At 43.1% G+C, this 22,883-nt stretch overlaps 1 protein-coding gene across 5 annotated transcripts in view; it reads left to right on the forward strand.

The window, feature by feature from the left end:
- The first annotated feature begins 1,107 nt into the window (after positions 1–1,107).
- The window catches only part of CNTRL (centriolin), a 29,383-nt gene continuing 7,607 nt past the window's right edge, over positions 1,108–22,883 (forward strand). Inside the window, exons 1-33 of one of the 5 annotated variants that reach the window (XM_074556206.1) lie at positions 1,108–1,367; positions 2,446–2,700; positions 2,987–3,120; positions 3,397–3,527; positions 4,849–4,990; positions 5,484–5,670; positions 5,768–5,961; positions 6,731–6,787; positions 7,595–7,714; positions 8,224–8,449; positions 8,895–9,004; positions 9,482–9,676; positions 11,875–12,028; positions 12,447–12,667; positions 13,207–13,383; positions 13,660–13,794; positions 13,884–14,029; positions 14,425–14,605; positions 15,083–15,262; positions 15,824–16,003; positions 16,502–16,618; positions 16,911–17,055; positions 17,526–17,665; positions 18,154–18,337; positions 18,574–18,872; positions 19,046–19,254; positions 20,007–20,199; positions 20,524–20,654; positions 20,791–20,931; positions 21,037–21,163; positions 21,330–21,494; positions 22,211–22,370; positions 22,469–22,584. In XM_074556206.1, coding sequence (XP_074412307.1) covers positions 2,487–2,700; positions 2,987–3,120; positions 3,397–3,527; positions 4,849–4,990; positions 5,484–5,670; positions 5,768–5,961; positions 6,731–6,787; positions 7,595–7,714; positions 8,224–8,449; positions 8,895–9,004; positions 9,482–9,676; positions 11,875–12,028; positions 12,447–12,667; positions 13,207–13,383; positions 13,660–13,794; positions 13,884–14,029; positions 14,425–14,605; positions 15,083–15,262; positions 15,824–16,003; positions 16,502–16,618; positions 16,911–17,055; positions 17,526–17,665; positions 18,154–18,337; positions 18,574–18,872; positions 19,046–19,254; positions 20,007–20,199; positions 20,524–20,654; positions 20,791–20,931; positions 21,037–21,163; positions 21,330–21,494; positions 22,211–22,370; positions 22,469–22,584 — 5,211 coding nt within the window. In that variant the 5' untranslated portion in view covers positions 1,108–1,367; positions 2,446–2,486. Of the gene's footprint in view, positions 1,368–2,445; positions 2,701–2,986; positions 3,121–3,396; positions 3,528–4,848; positions 4,991–5,483; positions 5,671–5,767; positions 5,962–6,730; positions 6,788–7,036; positions 7,085–7,594; positions 7,715–8,223; positions 8,450–8,894; positions 9,005–9,481; positions 9,677–10,661; positions 10,817–11,874; positions 12,029–12,446; positions 12,668–13,206; positions 13,384–13,659; positions 13,795–13,883; positions 14,030–14,424; positions 14,606–15,082; positions 15,263–15,823; positions 16,004–16,501; positions 16,619–16,910; positions 17,056–17,525; positions 17,666–18,153; positions 18,338–18,573; positions 18,873–19,045; positions 19,255–20,006; positions 20,200–20,523; positions 20,655–20,790; positions 20,932–21,036; positions 21,164–21,329; positions 21,495–22,210; positions 22,371–22,468; positions 22,585–22,883 lie in introns of those variants that run through there. The other 4 variants (XM_014270506.3, XM_074556207.1, XM_026796387.2 and 1 more) reach the window with 4 other exon arrangements.

Consider the following 22,883-nt stretch of genomic DNA (forward strand, 5'->3'; position numbering starts at 1 on the left):
CTTACAAATTTCTTTTCTTTTAGCCATTTGTATTCTAGATTATGCCAACTCCATTGACAATTCCATTACAAATAAAACCTGCAATATGGAAATATTAGAGCACAATATATCAACATGCACCATTTTAAACAGCATTTTGCAAAAAAAGAAAAACAAAGAAAAAATTGAAAAAGTTTGCAAAAAACCCCCCACGACCATTGACAAAACTTTTGCAGGCCTGGCATCTGGGATAGCACCTCGAAAATGGGTTTATGTAAAGTTAAATAAAGTTGTGCAAGAATGCTGAAGTTTAAACAAATATTGTGGTCAACTTTTACGGGAAAAGCATTTACAAAACTGTTTCTGATCAATATAAAGTGATATTACAGTAAGGTCAGCTTCTCACCAAATGTAAGGAACTAGAAGAGAAGCAATAATTGAATAAAAGCTTATAAAATGTAGCATGCTTAATGTTACTGAAATGAGTGGACAATATATGTATCATTAAATAGCATTGGGGTGGTATGTAAATGAAAAGGCACAAATAGAATAGTGACGGACAGTGAGAAATGCTTTAAAAGTCTAACAGTAACCCGAAATAGTGTTTTTAAAATCTAATTCCACTCCTTCTCTACATTTTTCAGAGACACAACCCACTGTTTTTTCAGCCCTGCATTTCACACTTACCTACACAGATGCTGAATTAACACAATCCAAATGTTAAAAAGAGATTTATTTACACACCTCTGTGAAAATAACTGTGATTTAGACCGGATACGCAGAGTTTATAACTGTAAATAAACTGTGTATTTCCAAAAAAGTCCATTTATATGCAATTTTGCAGTGAAATCCTAACGTGACACACACAGAGTACAGATAAGCATGAAACACCTATCAGCAGAGCAGGTTTTATTGTTTACACAGCGGCTCGGGTTTGAAATAAACCAAAACCCCTCAAGGTTGTGTTGTTTATACAGCGATCTGGGTTTATTGTTTATACATTATACAGTGATTCGTGCTTTATTTACCACAAACCCCAGCGGGCATTCCCTGAGGGGACGCGGCGGGAAATGGCGAGGCGGGGGCGGGGCCTCAGCGGCGGGAAGCGGAGAATGGGCGGGGCTTTGGCGAGGCTCCGCCCCTCAGCCGCACCCACCGCCATCGCCGGCCGAACAAAATGGCGGCGGGGCGGCCCCTTAGGGAGCGGCCTTAAAGGAGCCGCAGCACCGGGGGCTCGGCGGTGCGGGTGGCGATCGCTCGCCGAGGGGAAGGAGGCGGCGGAGAGCTGCCTGGAGAACCGGTGCCATCCTTCGGGAGCGCTGCGAGGCCGCCCTGCCCGGCCGTGCCGCGGCGGTGAGCGGTGAGCCGGCGTTACCATGTCAACGCAGGTAATCACAGCGGAGGCCTGAGGGGGCGGCCCGCGGCCGCTGGCCGGGAGGGGATGGGGGCCGGGAGAGCGCGGGGCCCCGATCCCCGGGGCTGGCACTGCAAGAGCACAGCCTGTCCTCAGGAAGCAGCGGTGAAACCACGAACTGCGCTCCTTGGAACATGAGGAACGCCCCAGTGTGGCTTTGCGGTAGCGCGCAAGCATCTTCCTCCCTCTCTGCGCCTTCCAGTCTCATTCTCCTGATCCTCTATGAATTGTGTTTCTAAATCATGGATAGAAAACAGTGGCCCTTTTTCTTGCCCCACCTTCCCTTGTCCTTATTTCCTTTCTAATTTCTGAGGAAGAAAAATCCATCACAATGAAGAACATATTCTTAAGGCACAGTGTCATCACTCGCAAAGCTCCAAGTTCCCATAACAGAAATCTTTTCTATCTTAAAGGATGTCTTAAAATGTGCTCCTTGTTCAGTGGGTGGAGGTGTTGGTGAAGCTCTGTCCCTTGGAGATGGTTGCCACAAGGGCTCTGTCACACGGAGTACAGCGTGACTTTTCCTGCATTGATCTCTGGGGAAATAAATATGTTCATCCCTGAGGGAGGTTTCTGTTAACATTCTCTGGAATTTCCCAGGCAGTCACAGGATAACTTGTTTGCAGAAAGGAAAACTCTGGGAATCCCAGTGCTAGACTGATCCTAATTTTTTTTCCTTGATTGCCTTTTTCTGCTTGCATTTGTTCTTACTGCAAAGTGGATGTTTTAAATTTTGGGAACAGTTGGGATCCAATCCTCTGTTTGTGTCCCTGTTAGCCTGAGCTGAGACACTCTCCAGAGCTGGCAGGGTTTGTGTAAAGCACAGCCTGCAGGACAAGAGGAAGATGAGCAGCAGACACAGAGCTGCTCCATCAGTCCCTGGGGCTGTGCTGTACAAGGGTGGGAGTATAAAGGTAAAATTCATCCCAATGCCAGGAAAACTGGATGCTGGCACTCATTGGAGATGTGGTTTTTGGCAGCTTCTGTAGCACCTTTGTTGTCATGCAATCCTTTGAGATTTAGCTTTCTACACAGACTGATAGTTGTTTCAGTTCTTCCAGGTATTGCCATGTGATGCCCAGCATTTCTGGCAATGAAGAAAGGCTCTGTAAGGAAAGTTCCAGGTAGAAAACCACAGGCACCAGGATCCCTGATACCTCAGCCAATGTCACCTGTCACTTCTGGGGTCACACGTCCACGTCCTGGCCAACAGACCCCTCCAGCTGCTGCCAAAAGCATGGAGCAGAGACCCCAACAGTGGGAGATCCCAGCAGAAAATGTTGGAGCTGCTTTTAAATTTCAGAAAGGTATTGTATAGTCAATAATACTGCTATCCCAGCACATACCACAAGCATTAAAAGCCAATGATTAAAGATGTATGATCTCTTGGAAAGAAGCCTGAAAAATTTTATTTATTTTTTTTTTTTTTAACACAAATGTGGAAGTGGGAGTAATGAAAGCTGGGGAGAATAATGAGACTTTTACTCCTTCCTGCAAATGTTTCTGGGGGGATAATTTTCAATGCTTTTCCAGTATTCAGTGTAAAGAAAACAGCAAATATAACAATCATCAATCCTTTCTGTTTAATTTCAGGTGAACATGGTGTTAGCCCAGGGGTTAGGTACATAACTGAGCCCCTTATAAAGAGTCTGTCAAAACAGCAAAATCTGGCTTGTATAAACTCACTGAATCTTTCTTGCCCAAAGGATGGGAACAAGAAATTTAAGGTAAGTTTTTGGAAGTTTGGGATTTTTTTGTTGTTTTTTTTTTTTTTTTAATAAATGACATGTTGCTTTTGATGTAGATGAAGACTAGCCCACTGTAAATTTAAAATCCAGCTTTCCAAAACTGTAGAAGACTGTACCTAAAGTGGGGTTGTAGAACACCACAATGAACTGTGATTAATAAAATATTGGAGTACTTGGTATTTTTAATTAATAGAAAGCTGCTTTTCTCTTTTGAAAAAACCCAAACCGTATGCTAAGGGATTTTCTGTTCTTTAGTACATAGAAAATTTGGAAAAGTGCTACAAACTAGAGGTGCTAAACCTTAGTAACAACCAAATAGAGAAGATTGAGAAGCTGGACAAACTGCTGAAGCTGCGTGAGCTCAACTTGTCCAACAACAGAATCAGGTGAGAGGAGACCCCCAGGCTTTGGGGAGCCCAGGGTCTGTAAAGCTGATTTTCCTTTCCTGCTAAAGTGAGCTCTCTCACAGGAGTGAACACTTGAGGTGAGTTCCCAGTTTTATGTCAAGACTAAGAGGCTTTGAGGTGTTTGTAAAGAGCCCAAGCTCTGAGGTACTGGAAGCATAAATAGTTCTGGAAGTGTTGTCAGTGTACATGGCTGGGGTTTAATTTGTTTTCCTTGGAAACCAAGCCAGAAGTGCAGGTTTCCAGATACCACAACAGAGAGTTGTATGAGGAGCAATAACCCAATTAAGTGCATTAAAAATTAATTAAACTTTTACTGTTTATTATTACAGGTAATATACTAAGTTTTTCTTTTAGGAGAGGAAGCTGAATGGGCTTGATCAGGCAGGCCATAAATTCCCCAAATTGCTTTTGAACCCTTTTGACAGCCTGGTGTCTCGTTTAAAGCATTGAAGGGTAATGGTTCATGCAGTAGCAAAACTCTTAATCACATTTAATTTTTGTGTCAATGAATTATGATCTTTACTATTATGAAACTGCCTTTGCAGCAGAGAGGCTGCATTTCAGCAGAGACATTTCCAATGGGAAGTGAGTAAAACCCCAGAGTTCATTTCTACCCATTGCATTCACACAACTTCCTCCCTCAACAGGAATTGAAAAGGGCCAAGTAGCTTTTAGCTCCTGCTCTGTTTTCACACTTTGGTTATTTACAGCTCATACAGACCCAAAAACCAGCACAGTCACAGGAGCACATCCTGCTGTACTTTGTTACAATACTCATGGTTTACTTCATGTTCACACATACTCATAAAAAATGCTCAAGTAAACAACAAACAAGCATGGTTTCCTCAATGGTTTTAATGAAAACACCAAAAATGTAGCTCTTCATGCTGTCAGTTTACAGCTGATCCTTCCTTTTTATGGGGAAAAAAACCCCACAAAAAACAACTTTATTTTGATTCATCTTTGTCCCATTATGTTCTGGGAGAGAAAGAGCAAATTTTGCCTATTAAAATGGAGTTAGCACACATTAAAACAGTGTTAATATCGAAATGAAGACATGCAAAAGTAATGAGTTTGTGACAATGGCAGAAAATTGTGCTGTGATTTTTGGTCTTATTTTAGTACTTGTAAGTAAGCTGGTGTCATTTTATTTCAGTTGTCCATGGCACTAAATAATGACTTTGCTGATCTCTTGGTTAATTAATTGTGCCAGATTTTGTTCTGTTTATCCATAAGGCCTCAGTTTCACTTCAGATTTGCTGTGATTCATGACAAATTCCATTTTTCTTCTCGTTTTCAGCAAAATTGAAGGCATAGAACATTTGCAGAACCTGCAGAGGCTGAACCTGGCAGGGAATGAGATTGAGCACATTCCTGTGTGGGTAGGGAGGAAGCTGAGATCCCTGCGCAGCCTGGATCTGAAACAGAACCAAGTGTCCTCAGTGAGTGATTCTGGTCACAAACAGGCACTGCTCAGTCTGAGCTGGGCATTCACACTGATTGACTTACCCTGGGGAATTGCTGGGTGTCTTTCCACACAGTCTGCTGGGAAATGCAGCAGTTGGGAGCCTAATAAAGTCATTTATCAGAGAAACTCCTGTCCTGCAGGTGGTGAGGATACAAACCTATATTAAAGCATAACTTTTTGGGGAATTGTACATCCACAGGCCTTGGTACCTTGACATTTCCAAGATAAAGCTTGATTGCATTTACACTCTTTGCAGTGGCATTTTTATAGAGGAAATAATTTGATTTTAAGAAGTGAACTTCAGTTATAATACTCTGTATTTTGGTAGGTTTTTAGAGATTATCCTTTAGCATAAAGGTTAAAATAAATCTTTTAATACATTCCATTCTACATAATCAGAAATGTACTCCTGGGGGTTTAATTCTTCTCAGAAGGATGTCTAGTCATTGTTTTGTTTCTCTTTGTAGCTCCATGATATAGCTAAGCTAAAACCTCTGCAAGATCTGACCTCTCTGTTCCTTGCTGGAAACCCAGTTGCAAGTCTGCCTCACTACTGCTTGTACACCATATTCCACCTGAGGGCACTGGAAAACCTGGATGGACAGCCAGTGACAAACCATGACAGGCAGGAAGCTCTGGAGAGGTTTAATTTGGGTAATAATCTGGAAAATCTGAAGTGAATGAGACACATTTTAAGTTGAGAAGGAAAGGATTTTTTCTATTGGAATGTTTCTCTGATTTTGTTTTTCAGAAGAGATAGAAAAATTAGAAAAAGAGTTGGAAAACACAAAAAAGGAGATGGAGAGCGTGAAACTTAACCAGACCAAAGTGCTTGAGCAACTTCAGCATCAAGATGAGCTCAACAAGTCACTAAAGGAAAAGGCTGTGCAGCAGAGACAGAGCTTTGATGAGCTGCAGAGGGACCTGGGCACCAAAAATGAGCTGGTAAGGTAATCCCTGGCACTAAGGAAATCTTCAGACTGTCAGTGTGAGAGTTCAAGTGGCTGAAAATTTAATTTTAAAACTGAGAGACTTCCAACTCTTTAGAGAGTGATTATTGATCTTCAGTATTCTTTCTGTGGAAAAAGTTAGGTGTATGGAAGCAGCACTCAGTATCACTCCTGTGATTTGCAGTAACTTCTTTGTTTCTAGTGATTATTTATGTATTTCTGTTTAAAATTTTGTCTGTTGGTGAAAGGTTAAGCTGCTGAATTGCTGATGTTCTGAATATCCTGCACTGCTCAGACTCTGAGGAGCTGCTGCAATGAGGAAGAAAATTGCTCTTTTTACACAAACAAGATGTGCACACAAGTTGTATGTCAGTAATAGCCCTTGAATGTTATTTTGGGTAATGCTCACCAGTTTATTTGTGTTTTATTCACATCATCCTAAAGTCTCATGTTGGAGTCTCTTCCATTGGTAGCCATAAAATGCAGGCAAAGTCCTGCATTTGAGAGTGCTGGGTTGTGAATGACCTGATGGGAATTTAATATTTGGATTTTATCCTGTTAGACTTGTCCTCCAAAATTTTATCCTTCAGACTCTCATACCTGGTACTTGTACAGCTGTTTCTGTGAACACACACACACTAACCAGCAGCCTGCTTCTAAAATGAAGTTTGCAGTATAAGGAGGTTTAGCAGCAGATACTTTGCAGCTTGAACCCACTCTTCTCCTTTGGATGACAAACTTGGCTCACTTGTGTCTCCCTTTAGCTGATGTCTGGGTTTGTCACAGTCCCCTTCCTGCAGAGCCTTTGTTCCTCACTCAAGGTAGCCCCACTGTGCCCCTGGGTTGCATGGTTGGTTTTATTTCTAGGATGTATTTGCACGTTCCCTGAAGTAGCAGCATTATTATGAAGTGTCTCAGTGAGATTTTATATTCACTATGGTTTGGAATACAATTTTCTTGCTATTTTTTCCTCCTTTTCTCTGAAGCAGAGTTAATTTTTTGCATGACATTTATCAGGTTTTGAAATCTTTCTTTAAGCTTTTCCTGTTCTATTTCTTTTCCTCCATTAGTTCTGCTTTCCACTCTCTATTGGAATTGTGCTGCATGTTCTCCTTCAGGTATTCAGTGTGAAAAGTTGATTTAAAAAGAAATCACATGATGGACCTTTACTTAAAAATAACCTCAAAACCAATCTAGCACATGGTTAAGCTAAAATAAAATACATAGACTTTGTACTCTTGACAATTGAGATATTTTGGTTTTTAAACAATCAGTGGTGTTAATAGCCCTCATGCTCACTAGTAGCAGATCCTTCAGATTTTGCTGAAGGATCATACCCAAATTATTGTTTTATCTTAAAGTGGGTTTAAAAATAAACCTGTCACTTTGATGTACATAAATTTCAAAGGCCTTTCATGTGATCATTTGTATTCTATTAATTGTGGGGCTTTTGTCTCCTCTTAGTCACCATTGTAAAATTGCCCTTTGTGATCTCCTTGATGCTGAGCTGTGCTGTGAGCTTTGTTGCCACGTTAGGGGCTGTGCCCTGCTCTCTGTGGAGCTGCAGTGTGTGTGCCAGTGCTGAGTGGATTCCAGGCAATGATCTCACTGCCTTTGTGCCTCTTTAGCTGAAGCAGAAGACAGTGGAGCTGACCCGGGCTTGCCAGAAGCAGTATGAGCTGGAGCAGGAGCTGGCCTTTTACAAGATCGATGTCAAATTTGAGCCCCTGAATTATTTGCCCCCAGAGGTAATAATTTTTAAGTCATGGATCTTTTTATTGCTGTTTCCCTTGATTCTTCAACTTGGAAAATAAACACTTTATTAGTTTTCCTATAATCAAATAGATACTGCTTTATTAAAGGCCCAACCTCTGTCATACCTGCAAACAAAAATGCCAGAATGAAATCCATAAGAAAAATAAAGATCAGTAGTCATGGACTACAATTAAGTTATGTCTGAGTAAACTTAAGTGCAACAATGTAATGGACTAAATATAATCTAAGTAAATTTAATATACTAAGGAAAAGTTCCTCCAGACATCTGCAACAAACTGGGCACACCTCAGTTGGGTTTGTTTGGTTTTAATTACATTCTAAAACAACAATGTTCAAGGCCAAAAATGTTAGGTATAATCTCCTTTCTTCTTATTCTTCTAATTTCAAATTGGTTTTCCTTTTTATGCTTGATAAGAGAATAAATGTATGAGTTGGCTGCAGCCATAGTTCTGAGGTAAAGACTCTGCTTCTTACATTTCAGGAGGTTGAACTTGATAATGTACCTGGTGAAAGCCCCTACATTGGCAAGGCCAGGTACAAAAGGAACATGTTCATAAGGGAAGGGTACATCTCTGACCCAGCCCAGCAGCTGCAGCTTGGGAAAATGCAACAGCAGGAGGATGACTCCTGCAGGAAACCCCAGCTGGAATCACACCTCCAAAGTCTAGATAAAATACTGCTGGAGAAGGAAGAAAAGATTAATTCAGGTAAAACCTTGTTTTTTATTAAATGAAGATGAAAACTCGTGTATCAGTGTGGTTTATTCCAGTGGTTACATGCCAGACATCAGAACAGAAGCAGTGTGTCAAAGGCTGGAAGTGCTGTGGTTGTTGAACACTAGACTTGATGCATTTTTGGTACTACAGTTTCTTACTGCTGTTATTTTAAAATAACTCGGGATGAGAGCATTACATGTTACTGAAAACACAGTTCTAGGGAGTTTCATATTTGATGTGTGAATTTAATTGTGTTGTACTTGTTAAACTTTGGATTTCTTTTCTGAGAAAGCAGAATGTATTAGGTGTGGTTATCAGGGTGTTAATGCTGTGCTGATGAATGTGTTCATACTCAGCTGTGTGTCAGTGTTATACATAATATTATAATGTATTTTCTGGGATTGTGGGTTTTATGTTGGTTTCCTTTTGTCTGCAGCACAAAAAAGATTAGAAGAACTGCAAAGTGAAATTGGAGATGCAGAGCAACAAGTGCTGAAAGTAACAGAGGAGCTGCAACAACTGGAGGATGCTCTGGCTCAGAAAAAAGTAAGTTTTTCCACAAAGAGCAAGGGAAGGTGTTTGAAGTGGTGTTGATGTAAGAAAATACAACTTTTTGTCCCCATTTTTATAAAGAGGCCACTGTACAGACATAAATCCATGTGTCAAGCATCAGAAAAATCTTCCAAGTTTTAGAGAGCTTGTTCATAAATCAGCTGTTAGAGCTGTAGTGCAGTTAATGGCATCTGTTCCATGTTGCTGCTGATTTATTGCTGACTTGCCCAAACCCTTTGGAAGAACCTGCTGTGTAGGTTGAGTTGTGCAGCTGGTAAGCAATGTGGCTACAGAATTGGCAGCAAGAATTAATTTATCACCATTAAATTAAAACAGCATCTTCAACTGTTATCAATTCTTAATTTTTAAACTTGCCTGAAAATCAGTGACCAGGATTGTCTTTATTTAAATGTTAAATATATTCTTGATCATCTGTCTGTTTCCAACCACTCAACCTAATGCTGTCTCCAGCTCTCCCAGGCAAGCAAGGAAGCAATTGAACAGAAATTGAGTGAAAAGTTACAAACCCTGCAGGAACTACGCAATGAAACCTTAGAACTGGAAAAACAAATAGAGAAACAGAAAAGGGAAATAGGGAAAAATCAAAAAGAGCTTGAAGATTTGCAGAGTTCTCTTGGTTCTGTAAATCCTGAGGATCCAAGGCATGTAAGTAAAACCAGAATCTGAAGTTATTATATACTGTGCAATGGATTAAGGCAGCTTTAGCAGGTGCCCATTCACTTGTGCTTATTTAATGAGTTCTATTCTTTTGCTGTTTATCAGAGTCATTAATTTATGATTTGAAAGTTAAAAAATCTTTATAGTTAAATAATCCCACCAAACCAACCAGCTTTGGCAAAACACTTGAACAAACACTCATATTCCCAGCAGGTGCTGTAGAGCACATTCAGAACTAAACCTTCATGCTTTGCACAAACACACTGGGCAGAGCCTTGCAGACAATTTCTGAGTAACAAATCCTTCCTGCATCTCTTTGTGGAGTGTGGCCTTAAAGGTTTTTAAAGCTCTGTGTGTGGCAGTGCTTATCCAGGCTGTTTGGTGGGGACTTGGTGGCCTTTCTGTGCTGTCCCCTCCATTCCTGGGGAATCAGCAAGGCCCAGAGGTCACAGCTCCAAGGACAGCCCGAGCTTCCCCCCAACTTTATGATCATCATCAGGGATGCAGGGCTTTTTCTGAGCTACACCTGTGTTCAGGTACAGCAAACACTTACAGAAATGAAACAAAATTATCTTTAATAGCGTTTTTTAAAAGCTTATCTCTCTAAACGAAAGTTTTTCAAGCCAGCTGGGTGCTTTTAAGTGAGAAACAAAAGTATTTTTATTCTTGGCTCCGTTTTCAGCAGAGGCACGTAAACACTTGTTTAAAACGCTCCTTTTGTATTTTAAACTTAATTTCTTCGGCTCTTGGGTGGCAGAAGGGCCGAGCGCGTTCCGGGAAGGCTCCCTGAGGGCAGGAGCGGGGCCGGGGACAGGAGCGAGGGCAGGAACGGGCCCGGCCCTTCCCGCGGCCGCCCCTCGCTTCGAATCACAACACAGGAAACGCCGTGCGAGCCAACGGCCGGGAACGGGACCGGGAACGGGGCTGGGACCGGGAGCGGGGCTGGGACCGGGAACGGGAGCGGAGCGGGCGGCGGAGCCCGGGCGGCGGCTCCAGGCCCGGCCCCGCGGAGGCTCCGCTCCGTTCCGGCCGTGCCGAAGCTCCCGGTGCTTTATTCAAATGAATTCCCGCTCAGGGGTGGGGCGTTCTGCAAGTGCTGGCTCAGGAAGAAAAGACAAAGGCAAAGCTGTAAGTGCTCGGGGAGCTGTGGCTTTTTGTTTCTTTTTAAAACTGCATTTTTGGTGCCGTCCGGCAGCTGCAGCAAGATGGCTGAGTGGCAGCGGCTCGAGTTTTACTTGGTGGAATTTCGGTTTTGAAGGCTGCAGGGCAGTTTGTGTTTAGCAAGGTGCCAAGTTGAACTGTGCTGATATGGATGTTTAAGTTAACTTCCGGTTTAATCCATTTAAAATACAAAAAGCTTTGGTTTTACCCATTTGCTTTTGTTATGGAAGCAACTTTGTAAGTGTTCTTTCTTCTGAGAGCTCATATTTAAATTTTCTACTGTTAGCTTGATTTATTTTTTTGAGTAGTAAGAAAAACATGCAGTTAATCATGACAGTATAATTCTGTATTTTCCCAAGTTTCTGGCATTTGAGTTGTTTCTGAGCAATTGCACACTGGTAAGAAATAACACTTTATTCTGTTGATAACCAAGTTTTTGTAAACAGCTGGAGCAATCAGTTAATTCATGTAAATGCATGAAGTCCTTGCCAGAGTCTGTGTCAGCTGTGTGATGTATTGCTCAGAAATATTTTAATAAAATAAGATTTACTTAGGAATATTTACGTAGTAACTGTAAAGTTGACCCGACTTGCTGTTTATTCAGAGTATTTTCATTCAAGTGCTGACCTGACATGTTCTAATGCATCATCTGCTGTGAGGGCAATGCAGGATGACAGGATTAAAGGTTCTGGGAGAAATCATGTTTGTTCTTGACTGAGGGAGAGGAAGTGGTAGAACAAAACGTAAAGGCAGGAAGAAAGACAGTAGCCATGAGTACCAATTAATAAATGCAGGCTTTATTCAGCCTGGGCAGACAATGCTGGTACTCACAGATTGCTGCTTATCTGGGGTCCTTTGTGGGGCAGGGCTGAGGGAAAATTCCAACAAGTAACAAACCCCAAAGCACCACGGTGTGTGCTGAGCTCGTGGCTTTTCTTGCTGATAGTGGGACACTGAGACAAAATCCCTATTTGATGTTTTAAATCTGTGTTGGTGCCCTGCTTTACCTTTCTGTTACTTGGCAGGCTCACATGAAAGCTCAAAAAGCCAGCAAAGAGCAGCACCTGGATATAATGAACAAACACTGCCAGCAGCTGGAGACTCGCCTGGATGAGATGCTCTCCAGGATTGCCAAGGAAACTGAGGAAATCAAGGATTTGGAGCAGCAGCTCACTGATGGTAAACTTTCATTTTTGTCTCAAGGTATTTCTTTTACTTAGGGCAACATGACAATTGAATTGAGGATTGGTTTGTTTATCTTTGCTCAAATGAAATACAGAGTGGGTACAAAGGTGTTAAAAAACTATTCTTAAATGATGTGAGAGAAACTGTGTGTGCTCACCTCACTTCTACCTGCTTGGGAAGGGAGGAATACACAAAGAGCTGCAATTTCATTTAACTCTTCCAGTGGTCAGGTTAACACAGTAATATTGGGAATCCTAACCTTAAAACCAATATTTTCTCCTTGAGTTCTAGGTACTTTTTTTTTTACTTACTCCAATGGCAAACTTTGAAATGATGAAGGAAGGCAGTTTGGTTTGCTTGGTAAATAAATGTGGCTTTTTAACTACTTCCAACTCATTTTGCATTCCTGCAGGTCAAATAGCAACAAATGAAGCCCTGAAAAGGGATTTGGAAAGTGTTATCACTGGCCTACAGGAATACCTGCAGAGTGTGAAGCAGCAGGCAAAACAGGCCAATGAGGAGTGCAAGAAGTTGCAGAAGGAGAAAGAATCTTTACTGGGAAGATTGGCAGGTCTGGAGGAGGATAAAAACAACCTGGAAGTGGTTGCCATGGATGCAGAAAACATGAGAAAAGTAAGGCTTAATACCTCTTTTCCCAAGTTTAGATATCTAAGAATAAACTTGAAAAAAATAATCTGGTGATCAGATTAGGACTAGGGAAGCACAATTCCTTGGACAAAATAATTTCTGATTTGGTAACATGATGAGGTGCCCACACACCTGGCCTTTAAAACCAGGGGTAAGAGACATGCAGGAAAGCTGTGCTTTGTGGGCCATGGCTCAAAGGGCAGCTTTCACCCTGCAGATGGATTTGTGTGGGGTGTCAGTGAACCCTGTGACCCTGGCCAGGGCTGTGTGCCAGCAGCTGGGCTCTGTCCTGTCAGCCAATGACCCAGAGCTGTCTGGCATCCTGGTGAGTGTTGTGTGAATCCAAACTCCTGGCACGGCTCTGTTTCACTTCCAGCTCCCCCTTCCTAACCTGGCTGTGGATTTTGGACAGGTAGAAGTGCCACCCCCCTTCCAGTTTTAATGGAGTTAATGGGAAGGGAGGGAAATACTCTTAAATTTGTCTTTCCCTTATGCATCCTTCTGAAATGGGTGTTAAATTGCAGGAGATTGCAATGCTGGAGAGTTCACTGCAGGAGCAGAGGGAGATAAATGAGTCCCTGCAAGGTGCTCAGGAGAAGGTCAGCACCCACAAGGCTGAGCTGGAAGCTCAATTAAGAGAGAGAGATGCTGAAGCCAAGCAGCAAAAAGAAGAACTTGAAAGACTGAAACAACTTAGCCAGGTAAGAGCAGAGCTTTAGTGCTGCCAGAGGTGTTAGCTACCCCAGGACACCTCATCTCCAAAGCCAAATCACAAACTGCTGGTCTAGGCAGTTTGCTGGGATTTAGAACTTTGCTTTGAAGCAAGGTGCAGATGGTTTGCTTGGGGTTGTTTTGTTGGATCTTTTTTAGCTGTTGTCATGTTGTTACTGTTTTAAGAAATACATCTGTTGTGTGTTTGGGGGACAGGTTGGGGTTGGGAGTGGGGATATTAATCTGGAGGTTTTGTGGTTTTGTAGATGGAGCTGTCAGCCCTGCAGGATGAACTTGAAAAGGAAAGGCAGCTGTTAGAGAATGCTCAGACCAAAGCACAGCTGGCAGAGGAAAAGGAACAACAAAATTACAAGCTGCATTTACAGTTCAAGCAATTGCAGGTGAAGTTTTTGGTGTATTAAAAATCCTAGTTTTATCTCTTGTGGATTTCTTTGCTTAATTTGTGTGATTTTTTTTGGTCTGTTTTTAGGGAGACAATAATTTCCTAAAACAGCAGCTTAAAGATCTCCAGAATCAGCTAAACCATGCAGTTGGTAACTTAATTCACCCTGAGGATGTCATGGCTTGTATAAATGAACTCAGGAAAAGGCTACAGACAGGAGCTGGAGAGATGAAGTGAGTAAAATAAAAATACAGTGTCAGATTTGAGCATGTGGAAGGGGCAGGACAAGGGGCAATGCCCCAGGCTGTGCCAGGGAAGGTTCAGATTGGATATCTGGGAAGTTTTCCTCACTGAAAGTCTTGCCAGGCATTGGAACAGGCTGCCCAGGGCAGAGGTGGAGTCATCAGCACTGGAGGGATTAAAAACTATTGAGATATTGGGGACATGGGTCAGTGGTGGCCTTGGCAGTCCTGGGGGAGTGGTTGGATTTGATGAACTCAGAGAACTTTTCCAACCTCACCTGAATGAATTTCAGAGCATCTCTCAACCTTGCACTGTTTGTCAGTCATGATTTCAGTATGTGTGATCACAGCTTAAAATCACTGTTTTCTGTCTTGGAACTTTCCAGGTGTCCAAATTCAGCTGATATTTTAGGGAAAAACCTTGCAAGTCTGCAGAAGGAATTCAATGACATCCTTGCTGATGCACAGAAGGAAAAAGAGAAAGCATGGGCTGGACAGAGACAGTTGCAGGAAGAATTGGTGTCCCAGCAGGAGAAACTGGAGGAAATGAAGGAGAAATACAGACAGGCATGTATCAAACAGCAAAAGCAAGTGAGACAATTTCAGCTTAGTCTAAAAAATGTAACCTGCAGCTGAAGGATCAGGTTTCACTCGATGAAGCTTCGCTGTGCTCTGTCCTTTGTGTAACAGTGGAGTCTGATTTGATTTTTCATTAATAGTCTTCCTGATTTTTACCTGATTGTTTGGTGAATTGGAATGTAGTCAATGATCTGTCTCAGAGGCAACAAAGACTTTAATGACCACTAGAAAAATACAGCTCTGAACCTTCTTGAAAGATCATTTTACATATCTCTAATAAAATAACTGAGGCACTCTTAAAATATTACAGTTACAGTGGCACAGTAGTTACTTTTCCTTTTTGTTTTTATGCAAAGTATGCTGGTAACTGCGCTTCCCAGAAATTTAATTAAATAATTAAAACAGGGTGGCTTCTGATTGGAAAAAAAATGTATGGCCACTTATGCTAACATATTTTACTTACAGGTTAAAGCTGAAAACAGGCAAAATAAGAACAAGGTCCATCAGCTAGAGAATGAAATTCAATGTTTAAATGAAAAAATAAAGAGCATGGAAGAGATTCAGGGCCTGGCTGATCAGCAGCTGCAGGAGGCAGATGAAGAAAAAGAAGCTATTCTTGCTCAGCTGGAGGATTTAGAGAACAGGGTAAGGATGGGTGAGGGCAGGTCTGTGCACTGCTTGATTTGAGAAAAAAACTTGAGAATTTCTGCTTTATAAGCCAAAACAACACGTGCAGGAGCACAGATGTTAAATATAGCATCTTGCTTTTCCTTAAATTTTACTGCTTGTCCTCACTTTAGACTTTTTTTTCTAAATAATATGAAATGAGGGAGTGTTGAAGGAAGGGGACCAGGACAGCAGCTGGTTCATCACAGGCCCTTCAGGTCCAGTTTATTGAAGAAAGTATCAAACACTTAGACAGCAAACAATAAGCTTATGAATATTCTGTAAGCCAAGCAATCTATTGGTTAAACTATAGCATTAACTCATCCTCATTCCTCAGGGGTTCCATCTCTCTTTTCTCATGTTTCTTTCACTGTTTGTTATTATACTACAGCTAAGCCTCAAGGACACGCTATCAACACAGGTGCAGGACTTGGAATTAGCCACGGTTTTGTGCTTTTCTATTCTCTAACAGCTAAATTCCCAACAAGGTAGGGGAGAGGATGAAAGTACATTGTAAAAAATCTATTTTCCTGCTTTCAGAAAAAAAGAGAAGATGCCAGGGCACAGGTGCAAGTGCTGAGTCTGGACAAGGAGCTGAAGGAGCTGCAGAGAGCAGTGATCACCTCAGACAGGCTGGCAGCCACCGAGCTCTCCATGGCTGCCCAGCAGCTCCAGGCTCTGCAGGGAACTGTGCTCAGGATCCACCAGGAGAGAGCTGAGGTCAAGCAGCACGGGCAATTAATTAATTGCTTGTTAATGGCATTGCAGTGGGAGCAGGGCTGGTGTCCTTCAAATGAGCTTCAGAGCTTTCTTCTGAATGTTCTGAGCTGCGCAGGAGCTCTTGCTGTGGGCAGAGTTTGAGGTGCAGAGATGAGGGAGGAAATGGGGCTATGGACAGGTTCCTGCTGTGGGAGGGAAAGGGAGGGGAAAGATCATTAATCTCTTATTGACTGAAAGGCAAACAAGAGATAATTCATTGTTCTGTAAGCCAGAAAAGCAAAAGAAAGGACTGGAAACTCCTTTTCAAACTGGGAAGCACTTTTGGCTACATAATAACATCTCCTCTCTACCCCTACTGTGAAGTGAAAGGAGAAACAGTATTTTACATGGATCTGGAGTTCAGAACAGGTTCCCAATGGTTAACTTTCCACAATGGCACATCTCAAGCCTGAGAAAGGTTCCTGCAAACTGCAGCTCAAATGCAAATCTCCATTTCAGGAGCTTGAGGAAGCCCAGGAGTTCTGTGCTGAGGCAGCTCGTGCTTCCCAGGCTCTTGCCAAAGCAGAAGCAGAAAGAGAATTGCTACAACAACTCCTGAAGGAGAAGGAAGAGCAAGTAAGTTGTTTGCTCTGTGTTATATGATAAAATACCAGTGAGTTTCTGGAAATGTCATGTTTCGAGGTTCTTGCCCTGCCCTTCCCCTCAGGTTATCCCAAATCAGTGTTCTTCCCTCCTCTGGCACCTGCCCCAGAACAAACTGAAAACCTCACTGCCTGGAGCAGCTGAGTTTGAAGGGAAACCATCCATCACCTGTTCACTCAAACATCCCTCATTTGAGGGCATGGGAAGGGCAGCTTTGTGCCATTGAGTGGGAGCTTTTTGTGATTTAAACTTCTGTTTCAAATAGCTTCTGCAGGAAATGGAGAAAGCTGGTGAGAAAAGTGTTGCATCAGACACCCAGAAGTTTGAAATTAATAAATTAAGTGAGGCTGTGGAACAGCAAAAAGCAGAGATTGACCGTTTGAAATGGCTGTTGGATAATATTGGGACAGGTAATTTCTCTTTTCTCGCCACTTCTTGCAGACAGACAGGGGTACAGAAGATTGTTATTCCCCATTTCTCACTGTTTGAACCTGGAGAATAGTGTTGAGAAGATCCTTTTGTGCATGTTTGTACAGGATATGTGGCAATGTTCCTTAGTTTGCACTTTTCACAGCTCTTTAGGAAACACTGATTGTGCTGAGCATTCCATTTAAACTGCTCAGGACATTGGCAGAGCTCTGTGTAAGGAAAATGGAAAATGAGCAGTACCCTGGATCTGAACTTGTATTTCCACAATCTTAACCCACCAAACCCCCTGTGTATGCCTGTCATTATAGATCACATTTAGTTTGTTTCCCTCAACAATTAATTCTTTTAAATATAGTTCCAGTTGAACTGGATAGCATTGAGGGAAAAGTTGACTGCAGTATCTATTAAACTATTTGCTTTGGATGACTCTAAAGCTGTGCTTAATTTGCAGGTAACAAAGATGAAATTGGGAGCTTACAGGATGAAATTGCAGCCCTCAGAAATGTGCTCCTGCAGCAGAATGATCACAGCCCCAGCAGAGCAGAGCCCCTGAAAAGAGGGGGATGCTGGTACTACCTGACATCATCACAGGTCAGGAATGAAATTCCTGCTCTGGGTTGTTTGCCTTGTGGAAAGCCCTTTGATGGAGGAAAGTGCATTGTAAATTTAGTAGGTTTAGGGAGAAATTTAACAACACACATTGGCTGGCATGGAGGAGAAATATTGAAATAAATCACACACAAATGTTCCCTGGTAAAGGCCTTTACTGTGCTGATGGGAGCCCAGGTACATCACATGGGGAGAGAACTGTTCAGGGGGCACTACTGAAAATCCATTTAGGTAAGGGCTAAAAGGAGATGTTACAGACAAACATTTCTTTCAAGAGAATATTTGTCTGAATTTAAAACCAAAACTGTTAAAATATATTCAATGCTTTTAAAGCAGCATCATGCTTAGAGCTGAGAGACAGCAGGGTATGTGTGGCCTGTTCTGAAAAGTCATTAGAATGTTTACAACAATTCCTTTATTTGCCATGATTTATCATGTCATGATTAACACATGCTGTATTTTTTCTTTAGGCTTCAACTCCTGCTTCCCAGAGCACCAAGGACTCTGGGGTGTGTTTGGGGTGCTCTGGCACATCCCCAGCCAGCAGAGGGGATGCTCAGGACACGGCCTGTGGGAGGGAGGACTTGCCCAGCCAAGGATGTTGGGTTTACTCACCAGTCAGAAATAGGCTGTACAAAGCAAATTCTGGCAAAGGTGAGTCAGTGTCAGTCTCAGAATGTTTAGGAACAGACTAAAGATGGACTTGCTTAGAGTTCACAGAGAGTTGGTTTTTTGATGGACATGAGTGAATATAAATGTTTATTACTGTTGAATAACTTTGTTTAAGCAACATTTTTGTAAATTACATAGAATTTAGAATGTGCATTTGAAGACTATCTCTACTGAAAAAGTTATTGAAAGTAACACGTTTGGTTTTGTCTCTTTTAAAGAAATAAGAGCAAAAGAAGATGGTGAAGGAAATGCAGGATCTCCTGTCCCTGAAGGCTCTCCCTTTGTCCCAGCCCCGGGCACAGTTATTTACACAGCCCTTCCAGATGGAGCCCCTGCACCTCAGGGTGTGGGGGTTTCTGGCCCCCCTCCTGCAGCTCCAGCTGCTCCTGGCTCCACCATCCATGGCCTGGCTCCTCTGGGATCCCAGGTGATTTGTGGTCCTCTGCCTGCAAACCTGACCGTGCCCCTCATTCCCCTGGGAGTGCTCCTCTGCAACGTGCCTGAGCACCAGGACCTGGTAAGAGCCAGAGCTGCAGCTGGGACCCTTGGGAGCTGACTGACAGATGGATTCTAGGCAAAGCTCCCTGCTAGGAAGGGTCTGGATCTGGTTCCAGCCTTTGCCAGCTGGGTGTCAGGAGGCCTCAGCTGGAAAATGGATCCTGATTGTGTTGTTCTCTTCCCTGTGTGCAGGAGAGTGAAGTCTCAAGGCTGGAAGACACTGTGTGCTATTTAAAGTCTCAGAAATACAAAGATAAATGCTCAGAGGCAGCTGAGCATAAATACAGAAGGGAGGTGGAAAGGTTGCATGGAAATGTTGAAGTTCTGGAGCAGGAGAGAGCAGAGCTGGAAGGGGAAGTGGCAGAGCTGCGCCGGGCGGCTCAGAGCCGGAGCACACACAGGTGGGGACGTGTTGTGGTGTGTTGCAATGTCCTGTTTCAAACTTCCGAGTCCCTTCCCAGGTGTGCCTATGCCTCTCTCCCTGCCCCCTCGCCCCCTTGCTGAGTGTGCCCTGTCAATCAGGCTAACATACTAGCAAGGCGTCGTGTGATTCGTCGATTTCAAAGGATGCTTCTCAGGCCTGGGGGTCATTGGCCTGTCTAAGTGTCATCCTCCCTTGAGACCCTGCCCCCTTCACCTGGTTGGTAACTCACCTGTCCCCTCCCCTTTCCCCTGTTCCCGAGCTTATAAAGTTAATGAGACCATGCGGCCAGCATTCTGTTACCAGCAGTAGCCCAGTGCAGACATCTCTGTACCAATGGAATAAACATCTGGCAACCTTCTAGCAGAATCCGCTCCTCTCTTTATCTCCACCATCGCCAGAAGCTCTCTCTCCTGAGGAGAACGGAGTCCTGTCTTGTGCCCCGCTGCACTCTGCCGCCAGCCAAGGTATCTCTGGGGTAAAACACCGCAGTGCTGCCTCTGGCCCAGCAGCGAAGGTCAGAACTGGCCTAGGCACCATCTAACTGGTTATATTGGGATACATATTCTAATAGGGACGGGCACTGACAGGCAGCCTGTGCAAATACCTCACCCTCTTCCCTGCAAAAGTCAGCTTTTTAACTCATTTACAAGTCTGGAACTTCAACAGGCTCCCAGACCTTTGGCATCTCTGTACTTGAATTCCATGTTGTGTTTAATTCCATCCTTCCAGGGACTTTACTGATGGCTACACCGACGGCCTCCTTGCAGAGCTGCAGCTGGAGAGGTCCCTCCTGCAGCAGGAAGATGTTGCAGAGGAGATTGAGTGTGCAGAGAAAACTCTCCTGAAGCGCAGGGCCGAGCTCAGAGAGGCCAACAGGCTCCTCACAGAGGCTCAGGTGGAGCTGGAGAGCACCCGGGGCAAGGTGAGGGAAGGCAAAGCCCTGAGGGCAGAAGGATTTGAGGGTTGTTTTGTTTGTCTGGCAGTTTATTTTCACATGGGTAGCCTGGAACTTTTTAAAATGCTTCTATATGGAAGTAAGTTGGAAATAAACTGTGCTAGAAGAACTTGGTTTAGTTCTTGTTGAGAGGAAGAAGGTTTTCTGCTCTGGACAAGAGAGGAGAAAAGGTTGTTCATGGTAGAAAGAGGGAGAAGGCTGAGCTGGAATATTCAAGCCAGGAACTCACCTTTAAACAGCAAATGCAGCATAAGGTGAAATGTATTGTCTCCAACCCAATTTTTGCTCTAGACTAAAGAGACTCTGCAGAAGTACAACCGTGCCAAACACCATCTGTCCTGCACTGAGATGGAGGCAGAGGAGCTGGAGCAGAGGGCTCAGGAAACTGCCACCAAAGTGGTGAAAGCAACTCAGCAGCTCAGGTACCCGGGGGCTCCTGAGGGTTTGTGTCACACAGGGTGAGGACAAGGACTGGGATCTTTCCAGTATCAGGACACTGCTTTTGGAGAGGGAGAGCTGTTAACATTTTAATATGAAAAGGAATAAATGCTCTTCTAGGTTATTACAGACAGACACGAGGGGTTTGGAGCAGCTCAAGAGGGAACAAGAAGGTATTTTGAAGGAAATCAACAAAATGGTGGCTGCAAGAGACTCTGAGTTGCAGTCATTGAACCAGAAGATAGAAATGCTCACTGAAAGGTGAGGACTTTCAATTTACCATGGACTGTAGGAAGTTAAACATGTCCTCCTCCAGTGAGTCACATTCTCACTTCTGCTGACTCCTCTTTTAATCCTCACCCTCAGCCTTCAGAAGCTCCAAGGAGACATCAGACTTGCAGAAGGGAATGAGGGCCAGCATCTCCAGATCATCAGGGAAGCAGAAAACCTTGTTCAGGGCAAGAAAACTGAACTGGAAACATTGAAAGATCAGGTGAGGCTTGGCCTACCAACCCTGGGCTGTCCATTTTGTTAGAATTAACCTTTGTGTCACAGTTATGATCCCAGGCTCTCTGCACTTTTACATGTGGGTTTTTTTCATGTTTAGCTACAAAAACAAAAGCTTGCACTGATTCTTCTGTTAAACTTCTCCATTGTAGATTTGTACTCAGAAGCAAGAGCTCCTGCTCCTGGAGCAGCAGGTGACTGAAAGAACAGAAGAGCTCCATGGCCTGCAGGACTGCATTTCCCAAAGGAAAGGTGACCTCGAGGAAGCTCTTCGGGATGGAGAGACTGAAGCACATGAAAAGCTTCTCCAGATAAGGGCAAGTTTCCCCAATGAGTTTTCAAACCATTGAAGCAAAAGACTTGAAGTATTACAAACATGCCAGGTTTCCACAAAATCAGTTTTGCTTTTTGTGCCCTCCCCAAACCCACTGAGAAACAGAACATGGAATTTGATGGGTTTGTGTGACTGAAAGCTTGGTCCAGATGCACAAGGAAGAACTCCCCAGTTCCAGTAACTCTTACAGAATTGGTCCCTTGAGAGCCAAGTTACATTAAATATGAGTCTGTGAATGACTTCCTGTTGCTGGGGAGCAGCTGCTGAGGGAAATGAGTGTGATCAGTGTGTGTAAAACACAACACAGCTGCCCCAGTCTGTGCCCATCCCCATTTGCACAGAGAGGATTCTGTACTTCCCTGCTGAAGTCAAAACCACGTACCAGGGTTAATTAGATTTTGTGGTTTATTTTCTTTTGTGAGGGTTTCTTGTCTGGTTTTGTTTTAAGGTCTATTATTCACTTGAATGACAATGTTGTGGTAAGATTTGGAGATCAAAATCTTTGCAGAATTACTACTCCAAATCATCAACAAACAAGACTTTAACTTAAATATTCTGGGTTTTTTTGTTTGTTAAACCACAATATTGATGACAGACTGTTAAATTGTTTTATAAATATTTAGAACTTCAGTTTAACTGAAATATTAATTTTAAATTGCAAAGAATGCTATTCCTTGTAACACTGATACATTCTCACAGGAAATAAAAGTACTTCTGGGAGAGCTTAGTGATGAGAAGAATGAACTGGATGTGCAGATGAATGAGAAAAGAGCACAACTTCTGGTCCTAAAGAAGGATGTCAGAAAGGAGGAGGAAAATCTTCAAGCAATACTTGGGCAGATCAGCAAGCACAAGATGGGTATGTCCTGGGATTTCCTGGCTTTTGTGTGAAGGAGCACACAGAGCTCTTTAGTGCTCATCCTAATCCAATAACTGCTCTTTATTTCGCCTCCCTAGAGCTGAAACATGTGCTGGAAATGCTGGAGCTTGAGAAGAATGAACTGGAGGGTTTGAAACTCCAACATGAGCAGAAGGTCAACGAGCTGGAAAGGACCCAGGTGGCTCTTCTGGAGGTAAGAAATGCAGGGACTGGGACATCTGTGGTTCTCCTAAGCCTTGGCTAACAGAGTCCTGATACTTTTAAATCAATCAGTTTCTAATCTGATTTCAGCTTATCACAGAAAATCTTAAATCTGCCTAGGCCCTTTAAAATAATGGGATTTATGGTGCATGTGAGAGAGAGGGAGCACTGAAGCTCTTTGGGGCTGTAGAATGATGGATCCTTTCTATCTGGATCCTGTCACTTCCAAACAAGAGTGTGGAAGGAGTTTAACTCAGCTGGGGGATCTCTGGCACTAAAAATGTCCCCAAG

Source organism: Zonotrichia albicollis, chromosome 21 (assembly GCF_047830755.1).
Source record: "Zonotrichia albicollis isolate bZonAlb1 chromosome 21, bZonAlb1.hap1, whole genome shotgun sequence".
Lineage (NCBI taxonomy): Eukaryota > Metazoa > Chordata > Aves > Passeriformes > Passerellidae > Zonotrichia > Zonotrichia albicollis.